Raw genomic sequence first — 24,080 nt, 5'->3', positions numbered from 1 at the left:
TCCAGCTTCCCCATTAGGGTTAAGCTGGCTACCTCCTGCCCCATTCCACTTCTTGACCCAGCCACATAGGTTTTCCCAAGCCTTTGCCATCTTAGTTCCTCCTGTAATGTCTTCCATCTTCAGGCTGGTGGATGTCTCCTCCTTTTTCCAGGTCCAGTTCCAACAGAGCACTCCATCTCCTCCGGGAAGAGTTCCCTTCATGTGTCCCTAAGCACCACACACAGGAAGGGCTCTAAGCCAGTATCTGTCTAGTGCCAGATCAAACTACATGCGGCCCATAGCAGATTCACATTGCACCCAGAGATGCCCACTACATAAACATATGACTCAGGAACTCCCTTATGAGCAACTACAGTACTAGAGTGATGATGGTAACTAAGGTTTATAAAGCATTTTCAGTTTACAGAAAATGAAAATACTTCATCTAGTTTAATCCCTGCAACAACTTCACAAGGTATACCTATATAGCACAGACCGGGTAAGGGAAGTCAAGAGGTGTTAGGTGATTCATCCAAGGTTACTGCTGGGAAGTGCAAGACTGAGATTAAAAGCTGCCTTGCTGACCTCAAATCCCATGCCTTTTTCTCAGCGTGAGCCCTAGCAAGGTGTTTAGGAATCTCACCTCTCCAATACAGGGCCTCAAACTGCTGGGTGTGTTGAATTCCTGCACCTGATTTTTCTAGGTTTCCTGCTCACATTCTTACTGTCAGAACTTGCCAAATGCCTTGTGGAAATCAAGAGAGTGTCTCATGACTTCCAATCCAGTGAAAACATGAAGTCATGACTAATTCACTACCACTGAATCCTAGTGATGGGCTCTCTTCTAAGTGTTCACTGTCCATCTATTCTATCATCAGCAAAATTCCATAGAATTCACTAGAATTTGATCAAAAGAATTTGATCAAAAGTCAAAAGGATTATGAGTTTACTTTTTCCTTCTTTTTGAAAACTGAATCAGTTAGCTATTTCTGCCTTTATTTTGCTAATGGATCCCTGTTATATAGCAGGTGTGGATCAAATAATCAAAATACTTGGATACTGTCCCCATTCTCTGAAGTTTCTCAAAAGTTACTAATAGTGGTTCCACTACTATGCTACAAAGATTTTTCATTTTTTTTCTTTTTTCAGTATACTGGGACATAATTTTCCATCTAAAAACTAAACACATTTCATGTGATTGGGTATCCTTATGCATCTTGAGCTTCCCATCCTCCCTTCCTAGTTTTAAGTTCATGAGCTGTAAATCAAAGGATTGGACTAACTCTCTAAGGTTCTATCCAGATTTCCATGACACTTAAGATGGATGCCAAAGATTATCTTTTGCTGGGTGTTTGTTAATATGACACCACATTCCAGAAGTTGTGGACACTTGGTTCCCACTCTGCAAAACACTAAGTTCCATGAGTTAGGCACTGAGGTAGGCTTGCTCACATACGCTTTCATTTAATTCTTGAAACTTGGTGAGGTTGAGGTTGCCATCTCCTTTCTATGTATGAGGAAATAAGGTTCATAGAGAAGGCTGTGATTCAAGGTCACAGGTCTAGGAATTGGCAGAGCTGGGATTTAACCCAAATCTTTGGATTCCAGGTTCAAGCAGTAAAGTTGTCTCAAATAACTATTTTACACTTGCTATTTGATTTGCAACAGTATTTCTGAAATGTGGTAGAGAGAAGAGTGCATCAGACTCTCAGGGACAGTTTGCTGAAAATGAGATTCTGGGGCCTTAACTGAAGCCTACATAGTATGGATTGCTGAGACCGTGTCCAAGAATCTGTATTTTAAACAAGCCCCAGTATCTCTGATGCACACTGAATACTGAATCTACTACTTTATTCTTTCCTATGGGCTCTTCCACTTGATTTCATCCTTCTCTCACACTAACCTTTTTTTTTTTTTAAAGATTTTATTTATTTATTTATTTATTTATTTATTTATTTATTTATTCATTCATTCATTCATGAGAGACAGAGAGAGAGAGAGAGAGAGAGAGGCAGAGACGTAGGCGGAGGGAGAAGCACGCTCCATGCAGGGAGCCCAACACGGGACTCAATCTCAGGTCTCCAGGATTCCACCTGGGCCGAAGGTGGCGCTAAACTGCTGAGCCACCCGGTTGCCTTCACACTACTAACCTTGAGAGGTGAGCAGGATAGATCGCTATTACCCTCCCAGCTACAAATGAGGAAATGATTCAAAGATAAGTTGTTCACTTTCTTATTCTGAATTAAGCTTAAAAAATAAATGTTTAGGGGCAGCCCAGGTGGCTCAGCGGTTTAGCGCCGCCTTCAGCCCAGGACGTGATCCTGGAGACCTGGGATCGAGTCCCATGTCGGGCTCCCTACATGGAGCCTGCTTCTCCCTCTGCCTGTCTCTGTCTCTGTCTCTCTCTCTGTTTCTCTCATGAATGAAATAAAGAAAATATTTAAAAAAAAATAAATGTTTAGTGGTTGAAATTTTGGAAAGCCTTGGATCGCTGGGGACTTTCACCATCCTGGTGCTATTCTTACTCATTTGTAACCCCATAGCTGCCTCTCTTTTTTTTCAGTGACATTGTAGTGGTACTCAGGGTATTGTAGGAAAAGATGACTCCAGTATATAGGGTGATCTCATGAAAAGACCACCTTTGGAACTGAAACAAAACACAAGGGCTGAATTAGTCAATTTCAGAAATAGCTGATGCTGCTGTAAGAGTCAGTGCTACTGATGGGAGCCCAGTGGACACCCTCTGATCTAAGCAGGATCACCACAGAGCAGCCTCAGGAAGATATGACCAGAAGATGACTGACAGAAGAAAACTATCCTCAAACCTCGTGCTCTCGCTTCTCTCTAATAAATAAAAAACCTGGCCTGAGGTACTCAGAAGGTTTTTACTGGTAATAGTGACGAACATGAAGGAGAATTTGTTAGCACCCCTCCAGTACTGCCCAGGAAGGGGGATTCTAGTCCTTGGGGGAAAAATTCAAGGCAAATTAGCTGCCACAATGTAGAAGCCATGCCATCCTTTGAGCTTTGATGGTTTCAGGCTTTATAATGACATTTATAGACAGAGATCTTACTCCATACTCTCATTTCAGAAGGAAAGCTCCTGCTTGGGAGAATACTGCAGAGCAAAAATGATGGTGATGATGCATACTGAAAGGGCTTCATCCACATGTCCAAAGAGAAAGGTGGTCATTTGACAAAAACATCATTTGTCCAACAAACACTGAGCACCCACTGCACTCTGGGCACTCGGCTAAGCTCTAAGATACAAAGAGAATTTCTTATGCTAAGAGTGATGTTAGATGTGTAAACAAATATCGACAGGGCAATAATTGAGGTATAATAATAACAAAGAGGAAGAAAGTCTCCTCTGTTTGATGGGGAAGGTTCAGGGTAGATTTGGCAAGGCTGGGATGCCTGGGTGGCTTAGCGGTTGGGCATCTGCCTTTGGCTCAGGGTGTGATCCTGGAGTCCTGGGATCGAATCCCACATTGGGCTCCCTGCATGGAGCTTGCTTCTCCCTCTGCCTGTGTCTCTGCCTCTCTCTCTGTGTCTCTTGTGAATGAATGAATAAATAAATAAATAAATAAATAAATCTTAAAAAGAAAAAAAAGGATTTGGCAAGGCTCTTTCACAGGGGACAAGATCTATCAGTTGAATCTAAAGGCTGATTACCAGGCAGACAAGAGGCATTTCAGCCTGAAGGAACAACATATGTAAATGTACTAAGGTATAACAGAGTATGGTCCATAAGATGCAGTGCAGGGCATGTGTGAAGGATTATCAGAGAGGAGGCTAGGATGGTGGGAGAGGGCAAGGGCAGATCCTCAAGAGGCAGATCTGTCAGGTGAGAGTCACCCACAGGCAGTGAAGAGTTATCAGAGGTGTTTAAGCAAGCAGAGGTTCCCAATGAATGGAACATAAAGCCTAAATCACCAAAGACAGTGCTGGTCTTTAGTTGTCAATATATATGTCTCCTTGAACGGGCATTTATGTTTCAAGTCTACACTGGCTGCAGATGTGTCCACATGAAGTCTGCTGGCCAGCTAGTGTTCACTAACAGCAAACTATAGCTTCATTAACAAGCAACATCTCTACTGAGCTGGTCATTTTAACAGCTGAGATCTGCCTGTATGGGCTGTAAGCAGTTAAGAATGATGTTGTGAAAAAAAAAAAAAAAATGATGTTGTGACCTCTTATAGATAATCATCTCCTGTTGCTCTATAATATAACTGAATGTCCAACATTCAGTGTCCACAGCTGTGTTTATATAGACATTCTTCTCCTGGATGCACCAGAAAAAAAATGCTTTGGATACTTTAATAAGTCTCCAGGTAATGCCAGGAGGAGAGCCCTGGCCTGAAAGAGAAGACCTGATAATCTGAGCTGGCTAAAAATAGACTTGCTGTGTGAGCTGAGGCAAGCCATTAAACTTTCCTGGGCTTTAATTTCTTCCTCTGTAAAAGGAAGGATTTAGGTTGGTAAGTAAGTAAGTAAGTAAATAAATATTCCAGCAGTAGGCCAATATTGAAGAGAGACACAAGGAAGAGGTTGTGGTCAGAGAAAGGTTGACTGGCTGGCCACCCAAAGACCTCTCCAAGGCTATCATTACCTTGGTAAATGACCCTAATTCAGGCCTCGTTTTTGGCCTGGGAGGTCCAGAAACAGGACTTCATGGTACTCTGCAAGGGTTAGACATCCTACAATGGCTCTAATCGCTTATCAACCCCACAGACCATTTATAAATTCACAGTTGGAATTAAAATACCTACATCCTCTATACAGGTACTATCTCCAGACCCTTCCTGTTATCAAGAAGCCCAAGAAGCTGAATTAGGCATCAGAAGGTTGTTCTGTTGGCATGAACCTAAAGAGCAATAAGCATCCATGGAGAGAAATTTCATTCTGGCACTAGCGAGCCAGCCAAACCAGCCCTGTCTACACCAAAGAACCCCCTTCTGGAGACCAAATCCAGATTCAATATTTTTAACTGGACATGCTACTAGTTTTGCTTCACTAACTTTTCACTTTCTGTTTCACTGCTGGCCACTCATTATTCCACTGACTTTTAAACTAATTTTTAATTGAAAAAAAAAATGCATTACTTCTTCAGATACGTAACAATCACCGATTCATATATTCAGCTCTGAGGGGCATTTGGCTCTCTAGTAGCTAATAACAAATGGCTAACGCTTATCAGCGCTCACTCCATGTGAGACTCTGTTACTACCCGTACTACACAGGACTTTCCTCATTTACCGCTCCATTAGGAATTAGGGAGAAGGTTTATCATCTCCATTTTAGAGATGAGGATATGAAGGACAGAAAAGGTAAGTAACTTGCCCAATATGCACAACTAATAAATGAAAGAATCAGGATTTGAACCCAAGTAATCTGGTTCTAGAGTCTGTGCTCTTAATGACCACATGATACTGCTCTTATTACATGTAGATCTGAGTAGTTTAAACCCTAGAGGACAGGGATCCCTGGGTGGCTCAGCGGTTTAGCGCCTGCCTTTGGCCTAGGGCCCGATCCTGGAGTCTCGGGATCGAGTCCCACATCGGGCTTCTGGCATGGAGCCTGCTTCTCTTTCCTCCTGTGTCTCTGTGCCTCTCTCTCTCTATGTCTATCATAAATAAATAAATAAATCTTTAAAAAAAATAATAAAATAAACCCTAGAGGACAAACTTCATTTCCAACTTCTTGGAGAATCGCCAACCTACTCCCCCCTCCCTGCCAAAAATCACCCATAAGTAAAAGATATTATTAAGTATTCCACTTTTTCCCACACTATACTTTACTGTACATCTTCACCTAATGCTGTCCTTCAAAGCTTTCTAAAATATAAAAAACAGGGGCACCTGGGTGGTTCAGTCAGTTAAGCATCTGCCTTTGGCTCAGGTCGTGAACCTGGGTCCGGGGATTGAGCCCTACACTGGGGGGGGGGGGGGGGTTCCTGCTCAGCGGGGAGTCTGCTTCTCTTTCTCCCTCTGCTCCTCCCCACTGTTCGTGCTCTCGCTTCTCTCTAATAAATAAAAAAATATTTAAAACAAATAAATAGGGGATCCCTGGGTGGCACAGCGGTTTGGCGCCTGCCTTTGGCCCAGGGCGCGATCCTGGAGACCTGGGATCGAATCCCACGTCGGGCTCTCGGTGCATGGAGCCTGCTTCTCCCTCTGCCTGTGTCTCTGCCTCTCTCTCTCTCTCTCTCTCTCTGTGACTATCATAAATAAATAAAAATAAAAATAAAACATTTAAAAAAAATAAAACAAATAAATAAAAAACAGGGATCCCTGGGTGGCGCAGCGGTTTAGCGCCTGCCTTTGGCCCAGGGCGCAATCCTGGAGACCCGGGATCGAATCCCACGTCGGGCTCTCGGTGCATGGAGCCTGCTTCTCCCTCTGCCTATGTCTCTGCCTCTCTCTCTCTCTCTGTGTGACTATCATAAATAAATAAAAATTAAAAAAAAATAAAATAAAATATAAAAAACAAATAAATAGGGGGACCTAGGTGGCAGTTGGTTAAGCGTCCCACTCTTGGTTTTGGCTCAGGTTGTGGTCTCATAATCTCATGTTGGGCCTCACACTGGGCTTCATGCTCAGCATGGAGTCTGCTTAAGACTCTCTCTCCCTTTCCCTCTGTCTCTCCCCCTGTGCTCTCTATCGTCCTCAAATAAATAAGTTAAAAAAATAGGGCGCCTGGATGGCTCAGTCAGTTAAGGATCCCATTTTTGATTTTGGCTCAGGTCATGATCTCAGGGTTGTGGGATCGAGCCCCTCTAAGATTTTCTCTCTCCCTCTACCCTCTCTCCCCCTCAAACAAACTTATGACTAGAATTGAAACTTATGGCTAAAATTTTTGCTGGATTTCAATTCATAATTAGTTTGGTCTAGAGTAGCTAAACTCATTCTTCCCTACTGTTCTCTCCAGAGTTTCTTCGTGTCTGGCTGATACTTACAGAGAAGTACAGCTCAAGACTTGCTACTGGACAAGACTGCTAGGTCATCCTCTCTGTCTCCTTTAGGGGAAGAAGACAAAGCTTTAACTTCTCATCTCAACACTTGCAGGCAATTTTCCAAAACAACCCAATGTCTGGAACTTACTCCTCTCTGCCACTTACAGTAACTGCAGCCACAGTGGCTGCTAAGGGAAGGATGTGGGGAAGGGGAAGGGGAAGGGCAGGGAAAGGCCTCACTTACATCATATCTCTTGGCCACCTCTGGCAATTCATTCAATAAATATCTTCCCCATGCCAACAATGTGCTCAGTGGTGACACAATGGGGGGCAAAATGTCCCATAGCCATGACTAGGTTATACTTACTTACAGAATATTAGAGGTCTCAGGATGTCATTAAGGAGATGATCAAATGAATAAATATAAAATTAAAACCAAAAAAAAAGCTTCAAACAGAAAGTCTATGAAAGCATAAATAGGGATGCCAGGTGTCCCTGCTAATGTCTATTAAGTCCTAATTATGGCCAGGCACTGTGTGGAAGGGCTTTAAATACATGATCAAATTTAATCTGCATAACAGGGACGCCTTGGGTGGCTCAGTGGTTGAGCGTCTGCCTTCGGCTCAGGGCATGATCCTGGAGTCCTGGGATCAAATCCTGCATCGGGTTCCTCTCGAGGAGCCTGCTTCTCCCTCTGCCTGTGTCCCTGCCTCTCTCTTTCATGAGTAAATAAATAAAATCTTAAAAAAAATAAAGCATAAAACAGGGGCCATGACCTATTTTATAACTATTTCTCTGACATCCAAGTAAAGATCTGAAGGATGAGCAGGAGTTAATTAGCCCAAAGGAGAGTGAGGGGTCATTCCAGGCAGAGAGAACAGCAGGAACAATGGTCTTTGAGAAGAAAGCAGGATGTGTTCTGGACCTTGTGAAGAACATTGAGAGTGAAGTAGCGAGAGAGCAGGAGGCTAGGAGAGACCAGACCACATTAAGGACTGGTCTTTTTTTTTTTTTTTTGTACAACTTTTTTTTTATTTTATTTTATTTTTTTTTTTAATTTTTATTTATTTATGATAGTCACAGAGAGAGAGAGACAGAGAGGCAGAGACACAGGCAGAGGGAGAAGCAGGCTCCATGCACCGGGAGCCCGACGTGGGATTCGATCCCGGGACTCCAGGATTGCGCCCTGGGCCAAAGGCAGGCGCCAAACCGCTGCGCCACCCAGGGATCCCCAGGACTGGTCTTTATTTAAGAGTCCTGCAACGTGATGGAGTTAATATAAGGATGGAGAGATGGCAGTGTGACATGGTCAGATTTTTTTTTTAAGGTCATTCACTCTGGCTTCTTTATGGAGGATGGATTAGAAGGCGACTGCAGTTATCCAGGGAAGACACAATGGCAGCCTGGAATAGAGTGGTCGTAAGAGAAATAGACATGGATGCATTCAAAATATCACCTGGAGATAAAACTGACAGGTGTGGATATGGGATAAGAGAAAAGAGGTATTAAGAAGTACTTCCAGGTTCTGACTTAGGCAGTAGGGCGGATGGTCATGCCATTCAACCGGACAGGTTATACTGAAGAGAAGCTAGTTTTAGGAGGAAGATTGAAAGGCTAGCTGGATCTGAAATGCCTGGAAGACATTCAAATGGACAGGGGAAATTGACAAAGACAGGACTAGAGCCCAGTGGAAAGGTTTGGACTGTAGATATGAATATTGGGGTCTTCAGTGTGTGGAGGACAATAGAAGCCATAGCTGTTGGTGACATGGCCTAGGGAGAAACAGACTGTGCCTGGAGAAACAGCAACAATTCAGAACTGGATAGAAGATAAGCAAAGTAGAACGACCAGAAAAGTGGGGGGAAAACCAGGAGAGTATGGAATGTCATGGAAGCCAAGGGAAGAGAATGTTTCAAGAGCGACAAAGACACTAATAATAAATGCTAATGTCTATTAAGTCCTAATTATGACCAGGCACTGTGTGAAGGGCTTTAAATACATGATCAAATTTAATCTGCATAACAGGGACACCTTGGGTGGCTCAGTGGTTGAATATCTGCCTTTGGCTCAGGGCATAATCCCAGAGTTCCAGGATCAAGTCCTACATCAGGCTCCCTGCATGGAACCTGCTTCTCCTCTATCTCTCTCTCTCTCTCTCTCTCTCTCTCTGTCTCTCGTGAATAAATAAATAAAAATCTTTTTTAAAAATTTGCATAACACTCTTTTGAGGTAGGAAGCATTTCATTTCCCCTTTTCTAGATGAGGAGACTGGCAAAGAAATTCAAGGTCAGCTGACTCAAGATAAACTGGGATGGAAACTCAAACAGGTTGACTCCAAACTCTCATTCGCTTGTCTCTACAATCTCTAGTGCAATTTGGGAGGTCATACAAAATAAAGCCTGAAGAGCAGCTGATGGACCGATGCAGCTGTCCCCTGGAAACTTACTAAGGGAACACTGTTTCAAAGGAATGAGAATGGAAACCAGACCATAGCCCATTATTAGAAATGCTCCACATTATTACCTGTTTTTCAGCTGAGGGAGCCAGTTAGGAGACCAGGCTACTATGCTAAATCTGTATCCCGAATAGCATCTAATTTGCTGCCTTTAATATAGCAAATGATGCTCAAAACTGTATGTGAACTGCTAATGTAAGCAGCACAAAGTTGCCTATATGCTGCTTGCTGATAATCCTTTACATTATACCATCCTCAGGTTTTCAGAGTGTTTTCTTATCCATCACCTCTGTGATCCTCACAACTACTTCATGAGGTGGATTACTTTTATTACATCTTATTGATTAGGAACTAAAGCTCATAGTGACACAGGAGCTTGCCAACAGTTGTACAGCCAGCTTGGCTCAATAAAGACTCAAATCTAGCTCTTCTGACGCCAAGTCTACTACTCTTTCTGGGGAGTCCCAATGGAAAGAGGACCCTCTTCAGAGCCAGGGAGATCTGAGTTCAAATGCGTGTGACTCTGAGCAAGTTCTACTTTTTTGGACCTTCCTGTTTTTGTGTAAAATGGGGTTGTAGGGTTACTGTAAGAGTTGAATCAGATAATCAAAGTGCAAATTTATTAATCAAATTCCCAATGTAATGCTTAATAAATATGTCATCCATCCCTGGCTCCACCCTGCACCTCTTCATCTCTGCCCCAGACAGTAACTGTGGGGTTTCTTTGGAATCTTCATTCTCTCTTTCCAAAAACAGAGCAGTATTAAGGCATGTTGAAGGTCACATACTGCTGCTACATACTAGGAGTCCCACAGTGTGTTCAAGCTGGAGTCTCTTGTGGAGGCTGAGGAAGGCCCAGGTGGCTGTCCTGTCAGGCATGCCCCAGTTCCCTGTTTAACAGCCAGCCTTAAGGAGTTGCTGGCTGGCTGTTTCCTTAGAGATATACTAGACAAATAAGCAAACTAGAATCAAAAGCTTGGGTTCATAAATCCAGCAGCAACATCAACATTACAACAGCAGAGGGCAGGGTTGTTCCACAGACTCCCATGCCAGGAGGCCAGAGACCCAGGAGAAATGTAACAACACTTTTATTGACACTTGAGAGTTCATAAAGCCTTTGCACCATACCCTTTGATGTTATTTGACACCACTAGTGTATGGCAGGCAAGGTGAGTGTTTTTACTCTGAAGGTACAGAAGAGGAAAGCAAACTTCAGGGAGGTTAAATGACACGACCATATTCAGGAATGTAAAGCAAGGAGTCAGAATGCCTGAGTTCAAATCTCAGGTATGCTACTTACTAGCTCCATGACTGTGAGTAAGTAACTTTCTCTATTTGTAAAATAGGTATGACCAGTACTATAGTTATTACACTGTTAAAAGAATTAAGTTAGACGAGGCACTTGGGTGGCTCAGTTGGTTAAGCATCTGACTTGACTCTTGGTTTTGGCCAGGTCATGATTCATGGGTTGTGAAATCGAGTCCCACATCAGGCTCCCCGCTGAGCTTCTCTTTCTCCCTGTCCCTTTTACCCTCCCCCTCATACTATCTGTCTGGCTGTCTCTGAAATAAATAAACAAACAAACAAACAAATAAATAAATAAATCTTTTTAAAAAAGGATTCAGTTAGATTATTCAAATGTGTAATTCTTATTAGTACAGTGTCTATACATAATAAACACTCAATAAACGGTAGCTCTTACTATAATTATGATGTACTGCACTTGTTTAGGTGGCGGGTGTGGGTGAGAAAAGTGAGCATGACTTTCAGCATCATAGAAGATATCCTGTTGGGGATCCCTGGGTGGCTCAGTGGTTTGGCGCCTGCCTTTGGCCCAGGGCGTGATCCTGGAGTCCCGGGATCGAGTCCCACGTCAGGCTCCTTGCATGGAGCCTGCTTCTCCCTCTGCCTGTGTCTCTCATGAATAAGTAAATAAATAAAATCTTAAAAAAAAAAAAAAAAAAAAAAAAGAAGATATCCTGTTGTCACCCAGCCCATTACACCATAGTCTCTGGTTGCTACGTGTACAATTTCTTCACTCGCCTTTCCTGGAGTCACAAATTTAGCGGAAATGGTCTATTGACCAATGAAGTGACAACAGCAACAGCTTTCTATTTTTTTTTTAAAGATTTTATTCATTTATTCATGAGAGACCCAGAGAGGCAGAGACATAGATAGAGGGAGAAGCAGGCTCCCTTCAGTGAGCCCGATGCGGGACTCGATCCCAGGACCCCAGGATCACGACCTGAGCCAAAGGCAGACACTCAACCACTTAGCCACCCAGGCTCCCAACAGCTTTCTCTTTGTATTATTCCTTTTCCAGAGCACAGGCATTAGAAATCACTTCTCAAAAGAGAAAGCTCAAAGAGTCTGTATCTGAGATCCTGAGAAAGGAGGCCCTGAAGGGTTCCTGGGAGCCTTAAGTATGGGTTTTGTTTTTTTTGTTTGTTTGTTTGTTTGTTTTTCTTCTGACAATGCCATTAGGAACCAGGTCAAGAAAGAGAGTCCCAGGGAAGGGTGATAAAGACTAATTAATAGAGGCAGTTTTCCCTCTTCCTACAACCTCCCCCTCTTTAGATAAGTACTTCTGTTGAGGGTGAAATCATCAGAAAACTTGTCAAGGTTCTTTGGTTTGCCAACATGCCAAGTCCCCATAAAACATGCCAGCTCCATAGTTTGACCTCAGCTACAAACAACATGCAGTCTGGCTGTTTCCTTGGCCTTCCCCAGTTCCAGACAGCTTCAGAGACAATGGCCCCAATTCTAGAACCAGTGGTACTGTTCAGGGAAAGGAGAGGACAGAGGTACTTAGAGTCCAAACAGGCCTGTTGGGAAGGTTGAGGAGAGAAAGTAGGAGGGCTAGACAGACAAGCATCCAGGGATCAGAAGGATCCTAGACAAAAACCCAACTGCATCAGACTAAGCTACTTCCCGGAGGTTTGTCAGCTGGCCTCTGCTGTACAGTCCCAGGTTCCAGCCTTCAGTGACTTTCTATTCTCCCAGGCACCTGAGAACCTGGTGGAAGGCTATCAGAGGCAGGATTGCAAATGTGACTGCAGATGGAGGGATGGGGGAGGGGAAATGTAAGGAGAAGGGAGGAGAGTTTGGGCCAAACCCCAGCAATTTCTCCATTGAATATCTAGCTCCACCCTGTGACTAGGAAAACAAAGATGTGGGGGAAGAGGAAAAGAAAAGTCATTTCCTTTATTGTAACTAACTCAACTGGGTAAGAGCAAGGCTGGAAGGGAATCATGAAGTACGAATGGCTGGAAGGCTGGAAGCAAGGGAGGGTCTTGCTATCAGCAGCCTATGTCCAGACACTCTGAATTCATCAGAGATTTTAAAAGACTATTCAGGCTGATGCCTCGTGCTCCTTATAACCAGGTTACTTATGTAGTCAGATACAGTTGTTCCCAGCCCTGAAGATCTTCCTCCAAGATCTTTTGCCCAATCTGGGCAAAAGTCAGTTGGGTACAAAGTAGATAGTCTCCCCAGGGCAAATTATCAGGCTCCATCTGAGGACTTCATGTCATCCAGTTTCCATGGGAAAGCTCAGGAGTCAGGAAATGCACTCCTTCAATACAGCTGGATTAGAGAGACTATGTCCTTGAGACAAAGCTATAAATAGGAGACCTACCCCAGATGCTCTACTTCCCCTACAGGCATGATCTTTGGTGTAATTGTGCCAGAGTAGTTCAAAGTTAACCTTAATCTCTGAGGCTCCACATTAGAAGACCAGTGGGTGTGTAATAAGAATAATAAATGCATTCATGTAGGTGTATACAGACGTACACTTACTATATAATACAAAGTGACAGCTACTGATTATTATCTGTATCCTATGTGTCAGATGCTATGCTGAGCACTTTATATAGGTTATCACATTTAATTCTCTCTGACAACCTGTGGGATGAGTACTTGTCCCCATTTTACAGATGAGGTGCCTAAAGTTCAGGGCAGTCACCCAAGGACAGTTAAATTGCAAAGCCAGGATTTAAAACCAGTCTCATTCCAGAGCCTGCACTCATCCATCATGATAATGTGCCTTACTTCTTTCTGAGCATGTATGTGTGTTTTTCTCTACACACACACACACACACACACACACACACACACACACACACTCCCTAAAAGCTAGCGTCTGATCAGACCCACAAATGACCCAAAACTTCAGTTCTAAGGTCAGCTCTAGTCATCCATGACCTGTCTTTGTAGCTCCTTGTCTTTTTGGTTTCAGGCCTCTCAATTGTGATATGGAGGGGTTGTGTCACACAATAGGTGGTCTCTTCTGCTTCTGAATTTTTTGTGCTAGGAGAATCCAGAATTTCCAAAAATTAGCTTGTTCTACTCTGTCCTGCTTATTTTGGATAGAAAGTATTAACATAAATAGGAAAACAGCAGAAATAAATATGACCATATGGGTTAGGTGCCAAGGGGAGCCTTGGCCTAGGAACTCATTAGAATTTGCTTCAGTTCTAAATGAAAGGGCTAGCCAAAGGCTTTATCTATAGTATCCATTATAGCTTTGACACTCTGCTCCAATGCTTACTAAGAATCAACTTTGCTGAGGGTAAAAGGAAGAACCAAGGTAATTAGATCCACAGAGAAGACTGGAAAATTCGGAGTTAGAGCTGAAAGGGCAGAAAAATGCTAGTTCCTCTCCAACTCTTCCAGAGGGCAGAGCTCTCTAGGCCAACCCCCCACATGGTTCCTGGGTGGAGGCAAGTGCTTAAAGGTCAATTAAATTACTTGGTATCAGCACGGGGGATGCTTTGCAACACAAGCTGTGTGTGGGAGCTGGAATCTACAGCGCATGGTGCCTGTCTACAGTCTGTCTCATTCTCAAGATGTGAGCAAAAGCCCTACCACTTCAGACCACGAGGGCACACGTGCCCACCCAGCCTCCAATGTGGAATGACTGTAGGCCAGGCACTGTTTTATGTTCTGGAGAATGTAGACAAGCTCCCACTCTTGAAGATTCCAATCTCACAGGGAAATAAATAACCATTCAGTGGGTGCCTACCATGAGCTGGGCCCCTGGCATATATGATTTCATTTGATCTTAACGAGTCTATGAAATAAATTTTTAATATCCGTGTTTTTCTGATGAGGACACTGAGTCTCAGACAACAGAAATGAATCCTACCTTAAAGTCACGTATTTTTAAGAAACTGAGCTGCCTTCAAACAATAATCTAAAGGCTATAATAAAATTAAATAACAAAAAGCAGGAAACTAGGGAGGCATCCTGTGGTGAAGGGCTGGCTCTGCCAACTGTACTAAAAACAACCCTTGAGGCACTTACATACTCAGTAGTGTAGCTGTGGGAAAATCATTCTTTCTGGGCCTCAGTTTCCTAATCTGTAAAGTGAGGGTGCTGGGACACCCTGGAAAGGACTGCTCCCATCCCCTCATCCTACTTCTAGCTATATCTGGCCCATTTATGGCTCTTCCACTTTCATACCTGATATTCGGTTATGTGTTCTTCGCTGGCACATCCCTCCCCTACCCCTCAAAATGGAAACTCTCAAGTTAGAACCTTGTTTTTGTATTTTCTAGAACAAGTAGTGGCTGGCTTGTAGTGCATTGGCAAAGACAGGAGGACAGACCCACTTACCGGAAGCAGGAGCTATGCCAGGCTTCGTTGACAGTCCTGTACCACCTCTGGCTTGGAGCAACATGGTCCCCACAGCCCCGACACCTCCAGGTATCTTCACCTGCACACAAAACCAGGAAGTTGAGAGGCCCAAAGTAGCAGGAGGTACAGGGAAAGGATTCCTATCGTGCAGAATAAGACTGAGTTAAGACTTAAAATGAAAGGGGGATCCCTGGGTGGCGCAGCGGTTTGGCGCCTGTCTTTGGCCCAGGGCGCGATCCTGGAGACCCGGGATCGAATCCCACATCGGGCTCTTGGTGCATGGAGCCTGCTCCTCCCTCTGCCTGTGTCTCTGCCTCTCTCTCTCTCTCTCTGTGTGTGACTATCGTAAGTAAATAAAAAATTTAAAAAAAAAAAAAAAAAAAAAAAAAAAGACTTAAAATGAAAGGGCTGGCCAGTGCTCTGATAAATGCACAATTCCCTCCTCTACAAGATCTCCCGTAAGCACTAGCCCAGGTTGCTCATCTCCCCAGGACAAGGAATTCATGGCCTCAAAAATTAAGTCTCAGGTCACTTGGGTGGCATAGTGGTTGAGTGTCTACCTTCAGCTCAGGTGATCCCGTGGTCCTGGGATTGAGTCCCACATCGGGTTCCCCACAGGAAGCCTGATTCTCCCTCTGCCTAAGTCTCTGCCTCTCTCTGTGTCTCTCATGAATAAATAAATAAAATCTTTTAAAATTTTTATTTATTTTTTTTATTTTTTATTTATTTATGATAGTCATACAGAGAGAGAGAGAGAGGCAGAGACACAGGCAGAGGGAGAAGCAAGCTCCATGCACCGGGAGCCTGACGTGGGATTCGATCCCGGGTCTCCAGGATTGCGCCCTGGGCCAAAGGCAGGCGCCAAACCGCTGCGCCACCCAGGGATCCCTTTAAAAAATTTTTTAAAAATTAAGTCTCATTCCATTTTTAAAAAAGATTTTATTTATTTGTTCATGAGAGACACAGAGAGAGAGGCAGAGAACACAGACAGAGGGAGAAGCAGGCTCCACGCAGGGAGCCTGATGTCGGACTCGATCCCAGGATTCCAGGGTCACACCATGAGCCGGAGGAAGACACTGAACCGCTGAGCTACCCAGGCATCCCAGTCTCATTCATTTTTTAGAAATGGTTCTGATTGTTCCTTTTTCCCCTGAAACAAAACTTGCCTTTTCCTAGAATTTCAGCCCTCGCTTATTATAGCTCTGAGTAGATGAAATGAACAAGGTCTCTTTCTCTTTAGGGTCAGCCCTTCCTATGACTATTCCCAGCTAGCACCCAGAAAAACTTCTCTGGGCTAAACATGTTATTGCCTTTTCCTATTCCTCAAAAGCCCTGGCTTGTATAGATCCATAACTGAGTCCAGGAGTTCATTCATTCAACCAACATCATCGGTCCTCTTGAAGCTCTATGTAGGAGACTGCTAGATAACATCATCTCTGCTCTTCAAGAAGCAAATTCATTGAAAAAGAACCCTTCCTCCACCTTTTAATTTTTCCCTTAGATGTTATGTCAGAGTTAGAAGAAAGTGCTGTTTTAGTTCGGAGTAAGAAGTTATGGGTATAGAAGGGAAAGAACACTTAATGAACACTTCCTATATACCAAGGCTTTTGTTTTCAGAAACCCAATTTTATTTGATTCCCAAAACAATTCTGTGAAACAGGTATTAAATTCACTTAGGGGGTGGGAGAATTGAAACCTGGGATTAGGGGCTGTAAGGCAAAGCAGCAGATTCAGTATTCCAACTCAGCCCAACTCATCCTAAAGTCTGTGCCCTTTCCACACTCACTCCACCATGTGGATTCCTGCTCATTCCACTTAGGGAAGTCAGGAGAGTCTCTGTAAGGGAAGCTAATACTTGAGCTAAACCTCGAAGGATGGGGAAGATTTGCCAGAGGCTGAGAAAGGATGGGGAAGGGCTGTATAGGCTGAGAGATTAACATGGGCAATAATACAGAGTGAATCCATGTCCCTCCAAAAGGGACAAAATACAATACTCTTGTTGTGGCTCAGATGCCAACTTCTTCAAATAAAAGAAGGCAGCTGAGATCAAGCTGTGGTACCTGACTCAGCCCTAGAAAGCAGGACAAAGTTGTTACAAGACTCCCTTGTGGACTCCGTGTATGCAGCTTTGTTCTCTCTGGGTAACTCCAGACTGCCACAGGCACGGTGACAGTCACTGAACCCTGTTTCACAGGCACAGGGGTCATGAATAGACAATGCATAGCTCCGGACACTTCAAGATTGCCCAGCAGCATTCTGGGGCAAACAAGACACAGGCAGCTATCCTCATACCCCAGTGGGTATGAGTTAGACAAGTTGGCAGAAAGCTTTAAAACCTTGACCCACCTGCTCCTCTTTTCCAGTTCCAGAGTGATAGGACATAAATGCCCATCACCATATGAATCTAAAATTCTCATACTTTCAGGAGGGGCCTTTTTGGGTTTTTGTGTGGTAGTGACTGAGACAGTGCCTTATCCTCACAAACTCCATGGCACAAAGTCTGAGAGACTTATTCAAATCGGGTTACAGACAGTGGGCAAGCAATGAATTAGTAAGAAGGTTTTCAATGAAGACAGACATCCAAATAAATTTCCCAAGTTACAGAGGCATAAGTTTGAGACATTTTTAGAACTCTTAAAGGGAAGTAAATTTGTGAACTGCCATATCCTACCTCCAGCAAATCTCATTACTTTAAGCCACATCTTTTTTTTTTAAAGATTTTATTTATTTATTCATAGAGATGCAGAGAGAGAGAGAGAGAGAGAGAGAGAGAGAGAGAGAGGTAGAGACACAGGCAGAGGGAGAAGCAGGCTCCATGCAGAGAGCCTGACGTGGGACTCGATCCCGGGGCTCCAGGATCATGCCCTGGGCTGCAGGCGGCACTAAACTGCTGTGCCACCGGGGCTACCCTTAAACCACATCTTATTTCTTATTTTTACTTTTTAATCCAATGGAATGGTCTCTAACTTGACCACCCACTTATTCAACAATTCAGCATCTTGGCCCTGAATGACTTCTGGCTGTTTACAAAATTCAAAAATGATCAGGACTTTCCACTATGAGGATACTTAAGATAACTTGTTATTGACACACCCTCTGGAGTCTGCCCTTTCTCCAGTCAACACTTATTTAGCACCTGCTGTGTGCTAGGCTCTAGGGGTTCAAAAATCAAGAGCCCTACTCCCTTCTCTCATATCCACCTGCTTCCATCTTCCAAATGTCTCTCCAATCCTTCCCTGTCCTTCATCACAGCCTGAATTCAGGTCTTTGGCTTCTTTTCCCTGTCTTCTGCACAGTCTTAGTTGGCTCACCCAGACTCCCCAGTGTCTAGAGAAGAAAGGCTCAACTGTTTAACATAGCACTCCTGTTCTAGATTCCATCCTATCCCACCTCTCAGAAGATGGGCTCTTTCCATTATCTCCACCAACTCCCTTGAGGACACTGAAGAGTGTCTAGAGAAGAAAGGCTCAACTCCCTTCTCCGATGGCTCCTTCCAATGATCATTTACATTAGTTCAAGTCTTTTAAAAAAAAAAAAAGTCACTTAAAGGAAAAAAATAAACCTGGACCCTGTTTTCCGCTCTAGCTACCACCTTTCTCCCCTTCACAGTCACACATATTAAAAAGTTATCTACACATCACTGCCCTCATTTCCTCATTTCCCACTCACAGCAATCTTGACTTCCACCTCCACGGTTTCTCTGAAACTGTCTTACCAAGGGCCAAAGTGACCATTTTGTTGCTAAATTCAATGGACACACTTCAGTCATTCAGCAAATATTTATCCCATGCCAACTATGGGTCCCACACTGTTCTGGGGAAAGAGCAGCAAACGAGAAAAAGATTCAACATAGATATTAAACAATTATATAACTATAATTGGGGCAAGTGGTATGAAGGAGAAATCAAGTTCATAACTAGGAAAATGGGGGTGGGGTAGGGCAAACAAGTATTCCTTAAGGAAGTAGTTTTCAAGCTAAGCTTTGAAGGACAAATATGAATTAACCAGGCAAAGAAGAGGAGGGAAGGATAACCCTGGAGTCTGGGACAGGGCAGTGGGAAGGCCATGTGCAAAGGTCCAGAGGTAGGAATGCAAACTCCTCACACATCATTAAAGTTGGCTATTCTCAGCTCCAAAGGACAAGGGGAACCAAGACAGGTCCCTGGCCTACTGTAGTCCTTCAACAAACATTTATCAAAAGGAATGAATGGCTCTCTACAAGGTAGCCCCAAAGAACCTTTATTTCTCATCATCTGTTACAAAGGGATGCTCTAATCACATCTTGATTTTGTTTCTGCCGCACACATTCATGTTCTTGCATCCTGACATTCACATCTCAAGCTATTCTGTGTTTAAGGTACTTTATCGCCTCTTCCCTGAATCATACTTCTATCCTTCTTTGATGGTCCCCCAAAGGGAGACTTTATTTCACTTTGTCTATACCTGCTTTATATCATTTGTTCTGTAATTATAATTCATTATGTTTCTGTTTCCTCAGGCCCTCCCTCTCTGTGTCCCCTATCCCCACTCCTAGCTCAAGGGACAAAGACCACATCTTGATCATCTTCAAATCTCCAGAGTCTACCATAAAACTTGATGTAGAACAGACACTCCTTTGTGTGGCAAATCCAACTGAAAAGTTGGATCCAACTGCCAACTACAAAGGTAATTTCCAAAGCCAACAGGGGTCCAACAGCCAGCAGGGGTGATTCCATTGAATAAGTGTTCGAGCTCTCAGGATGACTATCAATGGGTAAAGTCACACATAGATGCATAGGCCTCAGTTTATCTATTGAGCATTCACACTGTTTTTCAGTTAAGTACCTGAGCAAAAATATTCACCCAGAGCCTTCAGTTTCTTAAGCCCAGATATTCTTCAAAAGAATACTCTTGGCTTCTTCAGCTCCCCACAGCCCTGACAGTTGAGGATCCTAACTTTCTTACAACTTTTTTTTTAAAAGTAGGCTCTGCACCCAACATGGGGCTGGAACTCAAAACCTCAAGACCAAGAGTCGCATGTTCCACCAACTGAGCCAGCCAGGCGTCTCAACTTTAACAACCTTTATTCTAAGGTATGCAAGAGAAATATAATAATACAAAGTTCTGGAGATTTCTGTGAGGCCTGATGAAAGATCAATCCAGAGTCCAGTCTGCCTGGGAAATATTTCATCTAGGAAAATACCTCATTGTACCAGGACGTTCACCCTCTACCTCTATAGTGTTTACTTCACATATTTGCAGACTTATCAACAGTAGCTACTGATTGTCAGAAGCCAGAAAGGGAGTTTGATTAAATAAATGTCCCTAGCAGCCTCAAACAATAAGGTACCCTTATTAGGTGTTTAATAATCAGAAAACTGCTTTCAGTTATTATTGGAATTTGCTGCTTTTAAGAAGTTGCAAATGTGCAATGCAAACAGGGTGAGAACTACAACAAATGGGCTAGGTACAAAGGTTCTCACTTTCAGGATCTTTTGAATCCTGGCATAAGATATATTTAGTTAAAACTATATATTTTTTATATTATATTATATATAAAACTACATATTTTTCTTTTCTTTTTTTTTTTTTTTTAAAGATTTTATTTATTTATTCATGATAGTCACAGAGAGAGAGAGAGAGGCTCAGAGACACAGGCAGAGGGAGAAGCAGGCTCCGTGCACCGGGAGCCCGACGTGGGATTCGATCCCGGGTCTCCAGGATCGCGCCCCGGGCCAAAGGCAGGCGCCAAACCGCTGCGCCACCCAGGGATCCCTAAAACTACATATTTTTCATATTATGTTTTCATATATATATGAAATATATATATTCAGTTTTTTTTTTTTTTTTTTTAGATTTTATTTACTTATTCATGATAGACACAGAGAGAGAGAGGCAGAGACACAGGCAGAGGGAGGAGCAGGCTCCATGCAGGGAGTCTGACATGGGACTGGATCCTGGGACTCCAGGATCATGCCCTGGGCGGAAGGCAGGTGCTTAAACCACTGACCCACCCAGGCTGCCCTATATTCAGTTTCTATATACACTTCTCTTTCCCAACTTAATAACTGGTGATGTGACCCTCAAATAATCTCTGAACCCACTGGGGCAGGCACAGTAACAGATGGTAAAGCTGGAAGTGCCTTTAAAAATCATCTTCCAGTCCTTTTATTTTTTTTTTTGAAAGAAAAATGGGCTTGAAGGAGGAGATTCGAGTTACCTAACCATTAAAAAGCTGGTCCGGGAGGAGCTCAAACCTAAGTTCTGAAACTACCGGATCAGTTGCATTTTTATTATAGTATGCAGCCTCAGACAAGTTAGGACTTGCTTAAGACTGCACAGTTATTCAGTGGAAGGGCTCAGCCTGGTACCCCAGCTCAGTGCCAGTCATTTCTCACAAGACATTAACATTCACCTTAATCTTGGTCTAAGAGCTGGGTTTCTGCAAACTAGTTCTTTTGAGACTTCAAAGTGGTGAGAAATTTCTACCCCCTGAAAGCTCTTGAGACCCTAAAGCCTAGCCTGAACCAACATGCACAGATCCTATCCTTTCATTTGAGAAAAATCTTTGATGCTTCTCATGTTCCACTAGACAATGAGAACCAGGAACAAAACCCAGGCAATTCAGTGCAGCACAAAACAACTAGTATGGTAACTGCTATGCCCCCTGGGAACTGGCAGGTCAGGTGTATAAATCCCACGTGTCCCAGGATAAAGCAGGAAGCAGAGAGGCAGGACAGCAACTGGTGGCGAATAGCCAAGAGAGAAAAGATCACACTTTAATGAAGTGAGTACCAACAAGACTGATTAACATTCCTCTAGATACCCTCCCCTATATCCCAAAGGGTTTTCCTCCTCACTAGCCTACCAAATATTAACAAAGGGAGTGTCTATGGAAAAAAAAGATTAGATGATTTTTAAAGGAGCTCTTGGTCATCTTTGAATCTTATATTCTTCCTTCATAAAAGGAGGGATCAAATTATTCCTTCTAGCTTTGAGTCGGCAAACCAAACCTGGGGCCTCTCATTTTTCAGGTTAAGGCACATACATAGACATCTCAGAAGGTTTCACTCTTGCTGTTGTTCCCATCTGCCTTTTATTTTATTAGGAAAACTCTGTAAGGGTCAAGCAGAATAACTGGAGCTAGACCTAGGTTTGAAACCTGGTTCTGTGTCGTTGGACAAATTATTTAACCTCTTTGAACTTGTCCCTTAATCTTTAAAAAGAGGATAACCACCTACCTTACAGGATTACAGAGAGGATTAAGAGAAATAACTTAATGTATGTGAAAATACTTCCTGCAATGCCTGGCACTTAGTTGCCAACTGAAAGCTTTTCTTCTTTCTTTCCTGTATATCTAGGGGGTTGGCTAGGGAAAAGGTTGAGTTGAATTACAATAACCTCTAAAATCTGAAAGGAACATTTTCAAAACAAATCCAGCAAATGTTTTCCATGTGTCCATGGACAAAGACTAGGTCATGAACTTCTGGGGCCCTTGGTGAGTATTCACAGGGGGTAAGAGACAAGGATGTGTAACAGAAATAACATGTTAGAGAGGGACAAACCAGGTGCTGGAAGTGGGACAAACTTGGCAGAGTAATAAGATACCTGGTAGAGAAACAAATGAGACAGATGGTTCCTGTGGCTTTCAAGCGCTCAGGTTCTCCCTTCCAACCACAAGTCTACTTAGCTGTGAATGAATAGGCACTTTCTTATCTGGTGGAAGGCATTTTCTTATCAGAGAACTAGTTAACCAGTTAATATATTCCCAAACAGCAGTTCTCTGACTACTGTCAATGATATGGGGGAAAAAAAACAAAACAAAAAACAAATATTTTGAGTCTCCTTATATAATACCAGTGGTGGGGCACCTGGGTGCTCAGTTAAGTGGCTGCCTTCGGCTCAGGTCATGATCTCAGGGTCTTGGGACTGAGCCCATGTCAGGCTCCCTGCCCAGCAGTGAACCTACTTCTCCCTCTGCCCCTCTTCCTGCTTGGGCGCTCTCTCTCTCTCATAAAATCTTTTAAAAAAAATGGGGATTCCTGGGTGGCTCAGCGGTCTGGTGCCTGCCTTTGGCCCAGGGCGCAATCCTGGAGTCCCAGGATTGAGTCCTGCATCGGGCTCCCAGCATGGAGCCTGCTTCTCCCTCTGCCTGTGTCTCTGCCTCTCTCTCTCTCTCTCTCTCTCTCATGAATAAATAAATAAAAATCTTAAAAAAAAAATGCCAGCGGTGTCCTAAGCACCATGCAAGCATGAACTAATAGAATATAAAGATTTTACAAGATGAAGACTTGTACTGGAGGACTATTACTGTTTCCATTTTATGAAGATGGAACTAAAACACTCAACTAACAAGTGATAGAGCTGGGTTTAGACCACAGGTCTGCGAACTCCAAAGTCTATGTCTTTAGCTATATTTTAGATTTTCTTTCCTAGAAAAAAGAAATTACAGGCAGAAAGACTTGACAACAGAATGCCAGGGTAGGTACTCAAGGTACACTGTAATAGAACTAGGCAATAGTTTCATATTCTAGCTACTGCCAGGTATAGATTAACAGGTAAAAGAGTTTAATTCTTGTTGCTATATAAACAAAAGCCAAGAGTGAGATGGATGACAGGCTTGTAAATGAATTCTAGAACTCCAGATCCCCTCACTGAAATGCCACAGTGATGCTGCACCCCTTCCTAATATGCCCCCAAACCCTAGCCCTTTCCAGGTTGCACTGATCAGAAGCCAGCCCTGCAACGGGAATCAGCCCAGCTTCCAGAAGACACTGAAAACTCACCAGGAATGTGGAAAGCCTAATATAGCCCCTTGAACATGATGGGTTTCTATTCAGCTTTAAAACTTTGTGGTCCTCTTCGATCCTATGTTGCTCCCTCCATCTCTTATCCAGGGCCACCCAAGTCACCCTGCCCTGCCCAACAAGAGGTAATTCCCATGGCTGGTGCCTTCCTCCCCATTCTTATCACTAACACTTCAGGTCAAGGCCCACTGTACAGATTAGTGCCTTCATCAGTCTTGTCCAATCCATCTTGGCCACCAATGCCAGACTGATAGTCTAAAAACAAAAT

General features: G+C 43.3%; 1 protein-coding gene across 4 annotated transcripts in view; it reads right to left on the bottom strand.

Moving 5' to 3' along the window:
• LIMK2 (LIM domain kinase 2) overlaps positions 1–24,080 on the bottom strand; it is a 62,544-nt gene that overhangs the window by 32,873 nt on the left and 5,591 nt on the right. For 2 of the 4 annotated variants that reach the window (XM_077874360.1, XM_077874362.1), the window contains 2 exons: positions 15,006–15,105; positions 13,593–13,697 (listed from right to left, as the gene is read on the bottom strand). In XM_077874360.1, coding sequence (XP_077730486.1) covers positions 13,593–13,697; positions 15,006–15,105 — 205 coding nt within the window. The remainder of the gene's footprint in view (positions 1–13,592; positions 13,698–15,005; positions 15,106–24,080) is intronic. The other 2 variants (XM_077874361.1, XM_077874363.1) reach the window with 1 other exon arrangement.

This window comes from Canis aureus, chromosome 27 (assembly GCF_053574225.1).
Source record: "Canis aureus isolate CA01 chromosome 27, VMU_Caureus_v.1.0, whole genome shotgun sequence".
Classification (NCBI taxonomy): domain Eukaryota; kingdom Metazoa; phylum Chordata; class Mammalia; order Carnivora; family Canidae; genus Canis; species Canis aureus.
The sequence above is the reverse complement of the archived record's forward strand: the minus strand, read 5'-3'. Positions and strand labels throughout refer to the sequence as shown.